The sequence below is a fragment of the Ascaphus truei genome, unplaced genomic scaffold (genome assembly GCF_040206685.1).
Source record: "Ascaphus truei isolate aAscTru1 unplaced genomic scaffold, aAscTru1.hap1 HAP1_SCAFFOLD_1547, whole genome shotgun sequence".
NCBI classification, from domain to species: domain Eukaryota; kingdom Metazoa; phylum Chordata; class Amphibia; order Anura; family Ascaphidae; genus Ascaphus; species Ascaphus truei.
In genome coordinates this window covers 63774-76437 of record NW_027454436.1, presented here as the reverse complement: position 1 = coordinate 76437, position 12664 = coordinate 63774, and the positions used below count along the sequence as shown (strand labels likewise).

The 12664-nt window shown below is 51.9% G+C and overlaps 1 protein-coding gene across 3 annotated transcripts; it reads right to left on the bottom strand.

Annotated features, from left to right (window-relative positions):
- Positions 1-246: 246 nt before the first annotated feature.
- Positions 247-12219, bottom strand: GOLM2 (golgi membrane protein 2). 3 transcript variants are annotated; one of them, XM_075581739.1, is made up of 10 exons: positions 11776-12219; positions 8266-8320; positions 7773-7875; positions 7581-7680; positions 6613-6751; positions 6296-6370; positions 6107-6196; positions 5690-5824; positions 4400-4486; positions 247-2113 (listed from the first exon to the last, which is right to left on the bottom strand). In XM_075581739.1, exons 1-10 carry the CDS (start codon positions 12100-12102, stop codon positions 2043-2045), a joined length of 1182 nt encoding a protein of 393 aa, XP_075437854.1. In that variant the 5' UTR covers positions 12103-12219; the 3' UTR covers positions 247-2042. The 3 variants fall into 3 exon arrangements, with proteins under 3 accessions (XP_075437854.1, XP_075437853.1, XP_075437855.1); XM_075581738.1 differs by having other exon boundaries at positions 4319-4486; positions 11776-12217; XM_075581740.1 differs by lacking the exon at positions 4400-4486.
- Between the last annotated feature and the right edge of the window lie 445 nt (positions 12220-12664).

The following is a 12664-nucleotide window of genomic DNA, read 5'->3' as shown; positions in this document are numbered from 1 at the left end:
GTGCAACAAGGCTGAGGTCAAACCCTCTTATTGCGAGGTGGGCTGTAACCCGCACCATACCCAGGCTACCAGATCACCCCACCCTCATACAGCAAAACCTAAACTGCCCCTCTCGCCCTGCTGCGAATCAGTGTGCCCACGCGATTGCCTACATACTCCTTTTGACCAGGAGGGACGTTCGTGCGAGCAACAGGGTAATTAGTATTCAGAGAAAGGGCTCTAAAGGAATCACACAGAACACAAGAGGGTTTTTTTACCACCTTTGTTTATTAGAGCACAACATCTGAGCTGCACCCCACTGCTCCCTCTGCTGGACAAGATCATAACCGCCACTCATCTCAGGAGTGTGTGATCAGGACTATAGGAATGTGAGACCTGCCCCAGGGCACACATGGTTAAAAAAAAATACACATTAAAAAGGTTTTATAGATCTTCTGGATAAGAATGGCAGGTACAGACATGTGCAAGTCTTTTCATTCAAGTACCCGGTCCCCGTCCTGCCCAGCGCTTACCTACCTGTGTCATGTCTAGGAGTTTGGTGACCAGGGTTTCTAGAACTACTCCTCAACCCGCTGCAGATGCAGCACCAGCGGCAGCACCAGCGCAGCAATACCCTTCTGCCTCAATGAAAAGTTCATGCAGCTAGAGCTGCCGGGCACTCGACCCGCCCCTCCATCAACGGCAGGCACAGTGTATGGAAAGATGTCCAGGAAGTCAGCCCTGGACAGCGGTTGGGTTATGGTATATATTTTATAGATCATGCACTAATGTATCCACCACTATCCTCGCCACCTCCTCGAGACAGCACTGGCACACGCTGATTGGTGTAGATCAGGAGTACCCAGCGCCAGTCCTCAAGAGCTACCACCAGGTCAGGTTTTCAGGATATCCCTGCTTCAGCACAGGTGGCTCAATCAGTGGCTCACTCAGCAACTGATTGAGCCACCTGTGCGGACGCAGGGATATCCTGAAAACCAGACCTGTTGGTAGCTCTCGAGGACTGGACTTGGCCACCCCTGGTCTAGATCGTGTGCGGGCTCCAGCTTTCTGTTGTGCGTTTTCCGTCTACACAATGCACCACTTCTTGGAGCGGCGTTGCTGTCTGGAGCGGCGTGACAGAGGGGGCACGCGTCACACTGCGGCACCAGGAAATGACACCCAGGCGCACAAGTCCTGTGATCCTTGTTCCACGAATTACAAACAAAACACAAGCTACATACAAATAGTGGCAGGAAAGCGGGTGCTGCTTACATAAGGAAGATGATGTGATCCTGCAACAAGTGGAAAATGAATGAGGACACACACACACACACATTTCCGCCAAGTGTCCCAATGCCGCTCTCGTGCCGTCCAGGAAACGTCTCAAGTGATTGAATCTTCGCACCCACAAGCAGCCGTCTACGTCCAATATTAAAACCAGGTGAGCAGCTCAGGATTACTGCACGAAACATGGAAAAGGGAGTGCAAATGGCATGTGGGAGCGGGACGCTGGGGATACAGAGAACCGTCTTCTAGGACACTAACAAAAGCTGGATCTTTCCTAAAAACACTGCTTCCCCCCTTCTGTACATTTCAGACACCTGTGTCCAGATAACCAAGCACCAGTCTGCGCTCCTGAGGGATCTTCAGGGGGGGGGGGGGGGGGATGCAGAGGGGGAGTGTGGGATACTGCACCTAAATCCCAGCAGAGAAGCTGCTCCTGCAGTATTTACAGCCCAATGAGCAGCACTGCAATTAAAGTCAATAGACTTGTTTGGGGCCACATTGCGGCTCCCACAACACTTGGGTTCGGGAGGCATGGTGTGGGGCAGACGTGATATCCGTCTTCGCCCCTCACATGGGGTCTGTCCATCCAGAGATAAATCACAGGGCAAGTACCCCAATAACAGCACTGATCAGTTTTTGAGCACGCTGCACCTTTCCCTGCAGCACTAGGTCTGTTCTTGGTCTTTGAACCTTCTCTTACAGGACGGGTAATAGACCAGAGAAATATCCCCCCCTGAGCTCCCCGCCCTGTGGTCTTGAGTGGTCCATGCCCCAGGTTACAGGTTTTCACTGAAGCGATCCTTTCGGTATTCGGCTGCATCTCCTTGCCCGTCGCGATCATCATCTTCTACAACAAGGGAAAGAAAAAAGGAGGTTAAAGACATCAGCCCCCCTCCGAGGGCAGACACACGTGGCAGGGGCAGATAGATAAATCACCCCCCTGCAGTGCTGGCTGATGAGCAGTGACGGGTCACTTCCACCATGAGCACGCACACTGATACCACGGACACATTGACCCTATCGCCGGTCAGCACGTCTGCGACGCTTCATGTTCCCTCGCATACACGACTTAGGAAGTTTCCGGGTGTTACGGAAGTTTGGGTTTAGCGAGATCTAGAAACAAAATAATCCTGATAACGCCTGGATTTGAGTATCTGTATCGCTTCTGGTTGGACCAGAAGATAACGATATACGTACTTTTAAAAACTAGAGACTCAGATGCTACATAAACAGATAAACAGCCTCAAATTACAAATGTGACCGTTCAATAGTAAAAGGTAGGCCGTAGAGTCTCTGGGAATAATGATCAGAGTGTAGAGGGCTTCCTCTCCAGGGAAACATCCCTAAATCCTTGTGTTTAATCCCTAAACAGAAGCCCCCCCCCCCCCCGCCACCTTCCGTGGTATAGCAACTTTAATAATCCAAATCAAGAAGATTTTTAAAAAAATGCACTCGCAAATACTATATTGGTGTTAGCCAATATGCTCGTGAAAAAGCAAGAAACGCGTAGGGGGTCGCTAATCCCAAAGGGGTCACGTCCGGATTTCCCAGTCGCAACGCCACTGCTACATCCTGCGCCTACGGACCGTGTCATCTGAAGCGCCACGGGGAGAGTCGGAGATACCGGAGTGACCGGTATCGTTGGTCAGTCGGGGATCCGCTGCTAGGGACCAAGAAACACTCAGCCGTGCAGTCATCAAGATTTTATTTGGGGAGTATTTTTATTTTATTTTTACGTGGATTATTAAAGTTGCGATAGTATGGAACTGCAGCGCAAACAGAGGGGGGAGCAATGGTGCATTTGCTCCCCCCAAAAATCGCTATTGCGCTTACAGAGGCCCCCGCACTCTTCCCCACAGCAATGGAACGGAGTGCCGGGGGAGAGCGCAGTCCCTCTGCAAAAGAGCCTCCCGGCATCACGTGACGCTGCGTAATCATGGCCATGACAAAGCGCCATCACGTGATGCTGTAACTGACACCCCCCCTACCCCCCCCACACACACACACACACACACACACACACACACACAATCAGATACTAGCGTTTACATTGTGAGGGAACACCAACAATGAATAATAATAAACACACTAGCTGGAGCACAACACATGCACTGCAGGAGGCAGAATACCAGGAGGGTCATGGTTTATACACGGAGGGTCATGGTTTATACACGGAGGGTCATTATAGCAAGGTGAAGGACAGTCTTGGCTGTCACAATGAACAAACCCGCATGAAGGAGCCGGACGAGATTATAAAGTAGGAAGTAGAGACTCTCTGCGTTCCCACTGACACAGGGAGACAGGTATAAATATCACAAACCAGCAATGGCGGGACACAGGATGAAAGGCGCTGCGAGCAGGAGAACTATTTCAGGAGTTCGTCCCCACAAAACCCGCTGCAGAGTCCAGTGTCTGCTTCAGAGTGAGGTTTCCCTTATAATAGGAGCACAGGGGATCATCAACCTTGTACAGCATCATATAGTTTAGGGCAGGGGGTGGCCAACTCCAGTCCTCAAGGGCCACCAACAGGTCAGGTTTTCAGCATATCCATGCTTCAGCACAGGTGGCTCAGTCTTCGAATGAGCCACCTGTGCTGAAGCAGGGATATCCTGACCTGTGGGTGGCCCTTGAGGACGGGAGCTTCCCATCCCAGGTCTAGGGGGACATGGAAACCACCTAGACAGAGACCTCCGTATTAGGTGTTCTAAATCGTATGGCAGGTAAGAGACTGGCAGACTCGTGAACAAGTCCAGCAGAACCAACGCCCTGCGCACAGGAAGTGTCTGAAGAGCACACCCAGAATATGCAGCCCCAATGCCAGGCCACCCTACACCTTCTTTAACCATTCTGTTCTGGAGGGGCTGGCAACGTATCCAACAATCCAGCTCTGTAAGGGTTAAGTGCACTTGCGCGGATTGTGCCAGACAGACGGTGTTGTGACCCCTACATGTGTAGGGCATAAGAACCCAGAAGCGCCAGGCTGGCACTGTGTGACAGGGGTAACTAGGGGCTCGGTTAAGGATCACGTGGACAAAGCACAGCCCAAGCTCACCTTGCACATCTTCTTCTCCCCCATCACCATCCTCTTCCTCATTGTAAGCCAGCTCTGCCTGCTTGTCTGCCTCGTACTCACCCACGTTCCCATCGTCCCCGTTATAATCTGCCACTTTAGAACCACGCTGCGGATCTACGGGGGACTCGTTCTCGTCAAAGAACCGGCCTGGGAAGTTGGCAGCGAGGAGCAGGGGGGGGAGGAAGGGGAAGCGAGACCGAGGGAGGGGAGAAAAAAAGGAAAGGAGAGAAAAATAGAAACGTCAGCACTGACTGAGCAGGATGGAGAGCTCGGAGGCAGAGGGAATAATGTCAAAATCGCTGCACACACAGCTTGCAGGAGCTCTCAGCTGCAAAACAGGCAATGCAGCCATCTTAAAATTAGTCCTCTGGTAAGAAGAGGAGACAGCGACAGAAAGAGGAAGAGATCCCCAAAATCCCAGAAGGGAGATTTAGATGAGGCGAAAGACCATCTGTGACATGAAGCTTGTGCGGCTGAAAGAGGCTTTTTTTCCCTTACACGGCAGGCGAGTTCCCACAGCATGCGCTGTGTACCTGCAGCGGTCTCCCAGCTGTGCGTGTGTACATGTGTGTGCACGCCCTTCACACAGGGTTAGCAGAATTTCACTTATAACCCTGGTTATCTGGGTCACACCGGGAACCTCTGAACCTTCCTGACAATCCGAACTGCAGCATCACACAGCACTTCTGTTTATCGCCAATAACCGGGTCCCTAGATGCTGTTTAGTCTCATGCCGCCCGCGCCCCCCCCCCCCCCCCGCACAGACATGCGCATCTGTAAAAGCACAAGAATGGGGGCTTCGGGGGATACATCTGATCATCATGGGGCGCAAGACAACCAGACACTGCGCACAGACACTGCGCAGACACATACTGAAGGGCTGGAGAATGTGGACACACCGCAGGAGAGAAAGAGCATCATTAGAGTGCACACTCGGGTGGGGGGGTGGGGGGGAAGCAAGCGCGTGTCACATTCGGGGGGGGGGGGCGGGGGAGTCAGAGAGCCAGCGAATGCATCACACTCGGGGGGGGGGGGGGGGAGGGGGGCTTGGTTGCCGGCGACCGCGTCACACTTGGGGGGAGGCACAGCACACACACGTGTTGGAAAGCTCACCAGAGATGGGGTTATAACATTTAAGCATGTTCCGCATGATGTCACGTGAGTGGACAGGGCTCAGAACAGACATGTTCCATACTACAATGCACAGAGCGAGCGTGTGATGTGGATGGGAGGAGGAGCTCGGCACAGCCTGATACACACACTCCGTATGTGTGTGTCCTGTGACATGGAAGTGGGGATTACACACACACATCACACGGGAGCGGGTTTCAGGGAAGGCTGGCCTCTTACTTTGCTTTAGGTTGGGGAAGACCCCCACGTTGGGATTCTTGGGAATTTGGCGAGAAAGAGGCTCCAAGTGAAGAGTGTTCTCCATCCCCAGGGGGAGCGCAGAATCCTTCTTAGCAGCAGGCAGGACTTTCTTATCTGGGGCAGGAGAGACAAGTTACTGCTCTGCACACGGGGGAGCAAAGGGGTGGGGCAAGGGGGGCAAATCCTACACAGTACAATCACATCCAATAGCAGAACAGGCTGCCAACCACATGGCGCCCCCTCATGCAAGAAACAGAAATACTGATGCGGGATCTCAGGAGAGCAGGGAGGGAGGTTCCTCCCCCCGCTTTGTCTGATAATACCCTTTATAAAATCCAGTGGCGTCTCTTTACGAGAGGTCTGCTCGCTTCTCAAAACCATATAGATGCCTCGTACCTTGGGCCTCCATGGTGGAGTCGGGACGCACGGAGGGGCGTCTCTCGGACATCTGCACTTCGCCCTCATCTGTGTCTGGTTTCTTCACAGCTGAATAGAGGTCAGAGTTAGAATGGGAGACACAGTCCCTAACCCACGGACATGTTACAGGAGAGGCTCTTACATGTCCCTTCTCCTGCTCAGACTCACCTGTGGGGGAGGAGTCCTCCTTGGCTGGATCACTGTCTTCTATCTCTGGCATTCCTCCATCGCCCCCGACAGGGTCTGAGGAGGAAGAACGTCTTATTCCCAAAAAGGTAACAAAAAGGGAAGTTATTGCCACTGATCTCACGGTGATCTAACAACGAAACAGTCCGTGGCAGCCCAGTTACCAAAGCAGGCACTGAGCATATGGGCAGCGCCTAAAAATACAAGCACCCACTGGGTGTAACAGGTAGAAGGGGCACCTGTAATCCCAAGGAGGATGGGACGGCTCGCTGATGAATGGCGGTGTGCACGGTCATTACCTTTCCCATAAGGCAGGAGGTTACGGGGCGGTTCTTCCTTGTCCTCTCTCTGCTCAGTGGCTGCAGCGTGTAGCTTTGTTTCAGTGTCACTTTCCCTGGCTGCTTCTTTACTGGACGGCGTCTTCTCTGCCACCTCCTCCTGCACAGCACAATACACAGGTTTATCTGCCTGGTGGCGAGGTGTTCTTACTAATGCAAATCACCACGTCACAGCCCCAGCACCCAGGGGGTCGCACACCCATCACCCCGCGCTTTTAATATTAGACAGAAAATGCACAGGAAAAAGTGCACACCCCTTAGTGCATTACCATAACAAAATAGGACCATTTATTCAAAAGGAGGAGACACAGGCCCACTTACAAGAAGAACTATAGAAACAAGCATAGAAATAGACCCCCGGTTACCGGCTGGAGGTGGCTCTCTCCTCGATCACGGCACTTTGTTCCAGTTTGGTATAAGCTTAGCTTGCTTATCACCTGGCACTTTGCATCTGGACACTTTGTTAATTCACTTTCTAAATTGTTCACGTATATCTGCATGCACTTTAATGCACATGTTGGTTATATGTATATTTATATTGATGATCACAGATTTACACACTATTTGTAGTATTGATTTAGAGCGCTGCTTTTCCTTTTCACATACATGTGTGTGTGTGTACACACACACGCGCACGCGCACACGCACACACTTGTCCGTGTTTTTTGGGGGGGGGGGGGCTTTGTTTCCTAACAGAACATCTGTATACGTTTCTGTTTATTAATAAGCAGACACTGGTTTTGTGTGACTTTGTAGGCCTGTGTCCCCCTTATCTCCCATGATATGTCCCTCCGCTCCAGCCTCAGGATCCCAGTGTGTGAGACACTACTATATGACATGAGAAAGGAGACCAGACGGGTTTGGTTTCTTTTTAACCTGCGGACACGACCCCCCCGTGCAGCTGTTGAGCATGTTCAGGGGTCACTCACCTCCTCTCCGTGTGGGAGCCCAGCCCCCGGCACAGATAACTTCCGCAGACTCTCTTCGTACTCTTGCTTCTGATCGGCCACTTGCTTTCTGCACTGCTGACTGACAGGAACATCACCGTATTAGAGAAAGCACTCACCCACACACCACCTCTCATGCAATCCCTCACACTCCGTGCCAGCTCATGCCTCTACCTCTCGTCCTGTAGCATCTTCTGGAGTAGAGTATTGTTACTCTTATACTTGTGCAACTGGTCTTCTTGTCGTAGAAACTCGTGCCGTAGCTCGGCGAGCTGTCCTGTAAAGACAGGAACAGGGGTGAGTGGGAGAGGGGTAAGAAACTCCAACACAGGGGTGTGGTGCGAGGGGGTGCGTATAAAGTGGGGAACGGCAGATAGACCTGCGCGTGTGTCCCCCCACTGCCGCTCTGCTACATACATGTGGCATCCCTGCAGGACATGCAGACTTTTATTTGGCAAACATGAAAGTTTCAGTATGTTCTCACTGATCCCTGGGCCTGACCAGCTCTCAAAGGAACTGGACAGGTCACATATCAGCTTACAATAATGATGGGGTTTGTCCGTAGGAATAAAAAAGAATCATGACATGGATCACATGATAAGCGGCAGAGGGACACAAGGCAGCTGCTGCGAGGGTGAACCCTTCCATGTGCATCTGCTCGGCTTACCTTTCAGGCGACTGATATCGGCCATCTGATGGGACACGTTGTTCTGCAGCTTGGCCTGGAAACAAGTAAAGCGATTAGTGTGTGAGGCACAAAGCTGCACAAATGAGGCCAATGCTGCCAGAATTTCCCAACCTCCTGCCCCCTAACACATACACTGGGAAGCACTTCCAGAAATCCCTGAAGCTCCCTGCCCTCGCAGGCATGCACCGGGAAGCACTTCCAGAAATCCCTGCCTTCGCAGGCATGCAACGGGAAGCACTTCCAGAAATCCCTGCCCTCGCAGGCATACACTGGGAAGTACTTCCAGAAATCCTGCCCTCACAGGCATACACTGGGAAGCACTTCCAGAAATCTTTGAAGCTCCCTGCCCTCGCAGGCATACACCGTGAAGCACTTCCAGAAATCCCTGCCCTCGCAGGCATACACCGGGAAGCACTTCCAGAAATCCATGCCCTCACAGGCATACACCGGGAAGCTCTTCCAGAAATCCCTGCCCTCGCAGGCATGCACAGGGAAGCACATCCAGAAATCCCTGCCCTCGCAGACATGCACCGGGAAGCACTTCTAGAAATCCCTGAAGCTCCCTGCCCTCGCATGCATGCAACAGGAAGCACTTCCTTAGACAAGCTCTCCATATTACAGTACATAACCACTGCCCAAACCCTACAAAAATAATGCAGAGGGGAAAAAGGAATAAAGTCACGTCATGAAAGGTCTTGTTGTAAGTCTATACCAACAACAAATGTGGGTCCATTCCTACCAGCGTCACTCATTCGAGGGGTGCTCAACTCAAGTCCTCAAGACCCCCCAACAGGTCAGGTTTTAAGGATATCCTTGCTTCAGTCTTCAACTGAGCCACTGATTGCTACACCTGTGCTGAAGCTGGGACATCCTAAAAACCTGACATGTTGGGAGGAGAGGGTGTCTTGAAGACTGGAGTTGAGCATGACGGATTCATACGACATCACACTCGAGGGCTCATTGATTGACATGTATTTGACCAAGATCTTTTCATTAACAAGTTACTTGACGCGATGGTGATCATTCGCACCGTGTCACACTCGTGCATACAGGGACACCACCAAGACCGGTGCAGGATTGCCATTTAAAGCCAGGCGGGTAATTGTACCAACCGTGACCATCCAGAAGGATTTGTTGTGTTTATGTTGAGGTCACTACTTAGTTAACCTTTGTGCCCTCTCAAACTTTCATGTGTGAGGGCTTTGGTCCAGGTTTATCTGCAAGAAACTAATTATTCTAGTTAAGAAGAAAAGGGCCCTGACAGAGTGCCCTAATAATACTAATAATTATAACGGGTGTGCAGAGTTATTGGGAGGGACAATGCTGCTCTCTATTAAATACTCATCTATGGAAGAGGCCTCCTCCTGTGAACAGCAGAGACAAAGACCCGCGGGAAATGTTTGCAGAGCAATAAGTGAAGTTGCAGCCTTCCATTTATAAAGACTGGGACAGGTCTGGGTCATGAAAATCCTCACAGGGCAAATGCAGCAATAACCCAGACAAGGCAAGTATGAGAGTACTTGATGCATGCTTCATGTATGCTCTGATGAGAAACCCAATGGGCACTTTGGACATTTGATCCGTGTGGAGTCAGGAACACACGGGGTGGAGAGTCCGCTGGAGCGGTGCTGCATCCCAGTCTCCTTCCACATGCTTGAAACCCACAGATGTGAAAGTGTTTTTAATACCTTGTTTTGACCAGGTAAATTACTGTACTATAATAGGCAAAGGATGGGTCGCTGTGTTGCTCCTTTCTTCCATGTAGTAACAAAGGGAGAGGGAGTAGGCAGGGGGTAGGATACCTTTTATTGGTACAAGTAGTTGATCTGTTACAAGCTTTTGAACCTCACAAGGTCCTTCATCAGGTATTAGGTTTGCCTCTGTGGATATCTGGGATCACTGGTTTTGAAGCATACATCAAGTATTTTCATACTTCCATTGCCCGAGTTGTTGCTGCATTTACCCTGGAAGGATTTTTGTGCTGCAGACCTGTTCCTGCGATCTTGCTAAAGACACCCGGGGAAGTCTAATTTGTGGAAGCTGCATTCCCTGTTGGGTTGTATCAGATCATGACTTACTTTTTGGATTCACTTATTCCCATGTGGAAGTCACTTGCACTGTATCTTTTTGTTTACTCAATTTAGAATATTAGGTGTGTACCCTGCCAGTCAATCTGAAACCGGACGTCAAAGGTGCTGGAAAAAGCAGGCAGACACACACACACAGGTGGCATAAGGCACAATGGCCCAGGGATAAATCAGCCTGTCCCTGCTTGTCACAGCACCCTCTCCCACTTGCCAAAGCACACAAGTAACCTAGCTGGTGTGGTGTGTGTTTGTTTTGTCCTCTGTCACTAAATCAAGGGTTCTCAAATCCAGCCCTTAAGACCCCCTCAACAGGTCAGGTTTTAAGGATAACCCAGCTTCAGCACAGGAGACTGAATAAGGGGCACAGTCAAAGACACTATCTGTTATTTATCTGTTATTTATTGGATTACCACATGTATTACTGCTGTGAAGCGCTATTTACATTAATGGCGCTATATAAATAAAGACATACAATACAATACAACTGTGCTGAAGCTGGGATAGCCTGAAAACTTAACCTGGGGGGGGGGGGGGGGGGTTCCTTGATGACTGGAGTTGAAAACCCCTGGTTTAGTGACATACAGGACAAAATACACACACACACACTAAACGATACCTACTTCAGCATAGTGAGGTCTCCTGACAAATCTACACCCGCATGACATAAGGAAAGGGCCAGACAGTGTCCACCACTGCCCGGAGAGGGACTGTGTACTGACGCAGTCGCTTCCCCTTCAAAATGATCGCGAGGCACCGTATAGTGTATACAATCCTGTGTACATCCCCAGACTGTAAGTATACAATCCTGTGTACATCCCCAGAGTGTACGTATACAATCCTGTGTACATCCCCAGAGTGTACGTATACAATCCTGTGTACATCCCCAGAGTGTACGTATACAATCCAGTGTACATCCCCAGAGTGTACGTATACAATCCTGTGTACATCCCCAGAGTGTACGTATACAATCCTGTGTACATCCCCACAGTGTACGTATACAATCCTGTGTACATCCCCAGAGTGTACGTATACAATCCTGTGTATAATGTGTATATCCTCAGAGTGTACATATACAATCCTGTGTATATCCCCAGAGTGTACATATACAATCCTGTGTATATCCTCAGAGTGTACATATACAATCCTGTGTTTATAAATACGGCATTTTCCCCTCTAATATGCATACACAGACACACCACATAGTAATACACAGACACATGCTATATAGTAATGCACAGATAGACACCCCCCACCCCCCTGCCAAGGCTTCCATAATATATCCGGCCTGTCACCCCAAGCCAACCCCGCAGCACAAGAAGGGACATTGGGAGGGGGGGAATCCGATAAGATCCGGGTACAGTGGAGGGGACCCGGGGAGTGTGTGAGTGGATCCGGCTCTCACCATGTCCTCCTCGCAGCGCTGAGCCTGCACATCCCGGGCCCGCAGCCGCTCCCCCAGGCTCCGGTACTCCCCCTGCCGCTGCTCCACCTGCCGCCGGTGACCCTCCGCCTGCGCCATGAGCTCGGAGTTGCGCTTCTCCGTGCGGCTGCGGGCCACCTCGCTGCGCTGCACCTGGCCCTGCAGCCCCAGCAGCTCGTCGCGCAGCGCGGCCTGGCGGGCGGACACGCTCCAGTAATTGAAGGCCAAGAGGCCGATCACCGCCAGCAGGACGACGAGCACGAAGGGCGGGAGGCGGCCGGGGCGCCGCGGGGCTCCGAAGCCCGCCATGTCCGGGTCAGGGGCCTCTCCCGCGGCCCGGGGAACCCCTTCGCTGCTTCACCTCGGTGCGGGCGTCACCTAACCCGCTGGCAAGTCTCCCGAGGACGCGAGTCGAAGCGGCCCAATGGGAAGACGGGATTCCCTCCCCTCCAAGGCGGTGATTGGTCAGCACGGTGGTGCTAGCCACGCCTCAAGGGAGGGTTCCTATAACCAGGGTTGGCTGCAAAGTAGCGAGGGGGGCGGCGGTGGCGGAAGGCGCATGCGCAATAAAGTTCCGCATTCGTTGTCATGGCCGCGTTGCCAGTCTCCCGGGGGGCGTGGTCCGCCGGTTACCATGGGAACATTTCTGTGTTGGGCGGTTTGTAGGGGGACCCCTGGAGCTGGTGTGTGGTCAGCTGACCCAGGGGGACCCCAGAGCTGCTGTGTGGTCAGCTGACCCAGGGGGACCCCAGAGCTGCTGTGTGGTCAGCTGACCTAGGGGGATCCCTGGAGCTGGTGTGTGGTCAGCTGACCCAGGGGGACCCCAGAGCTGCTGTGTGGTCAGCTCACCCAGGGGGACCCCAGAGCTGCT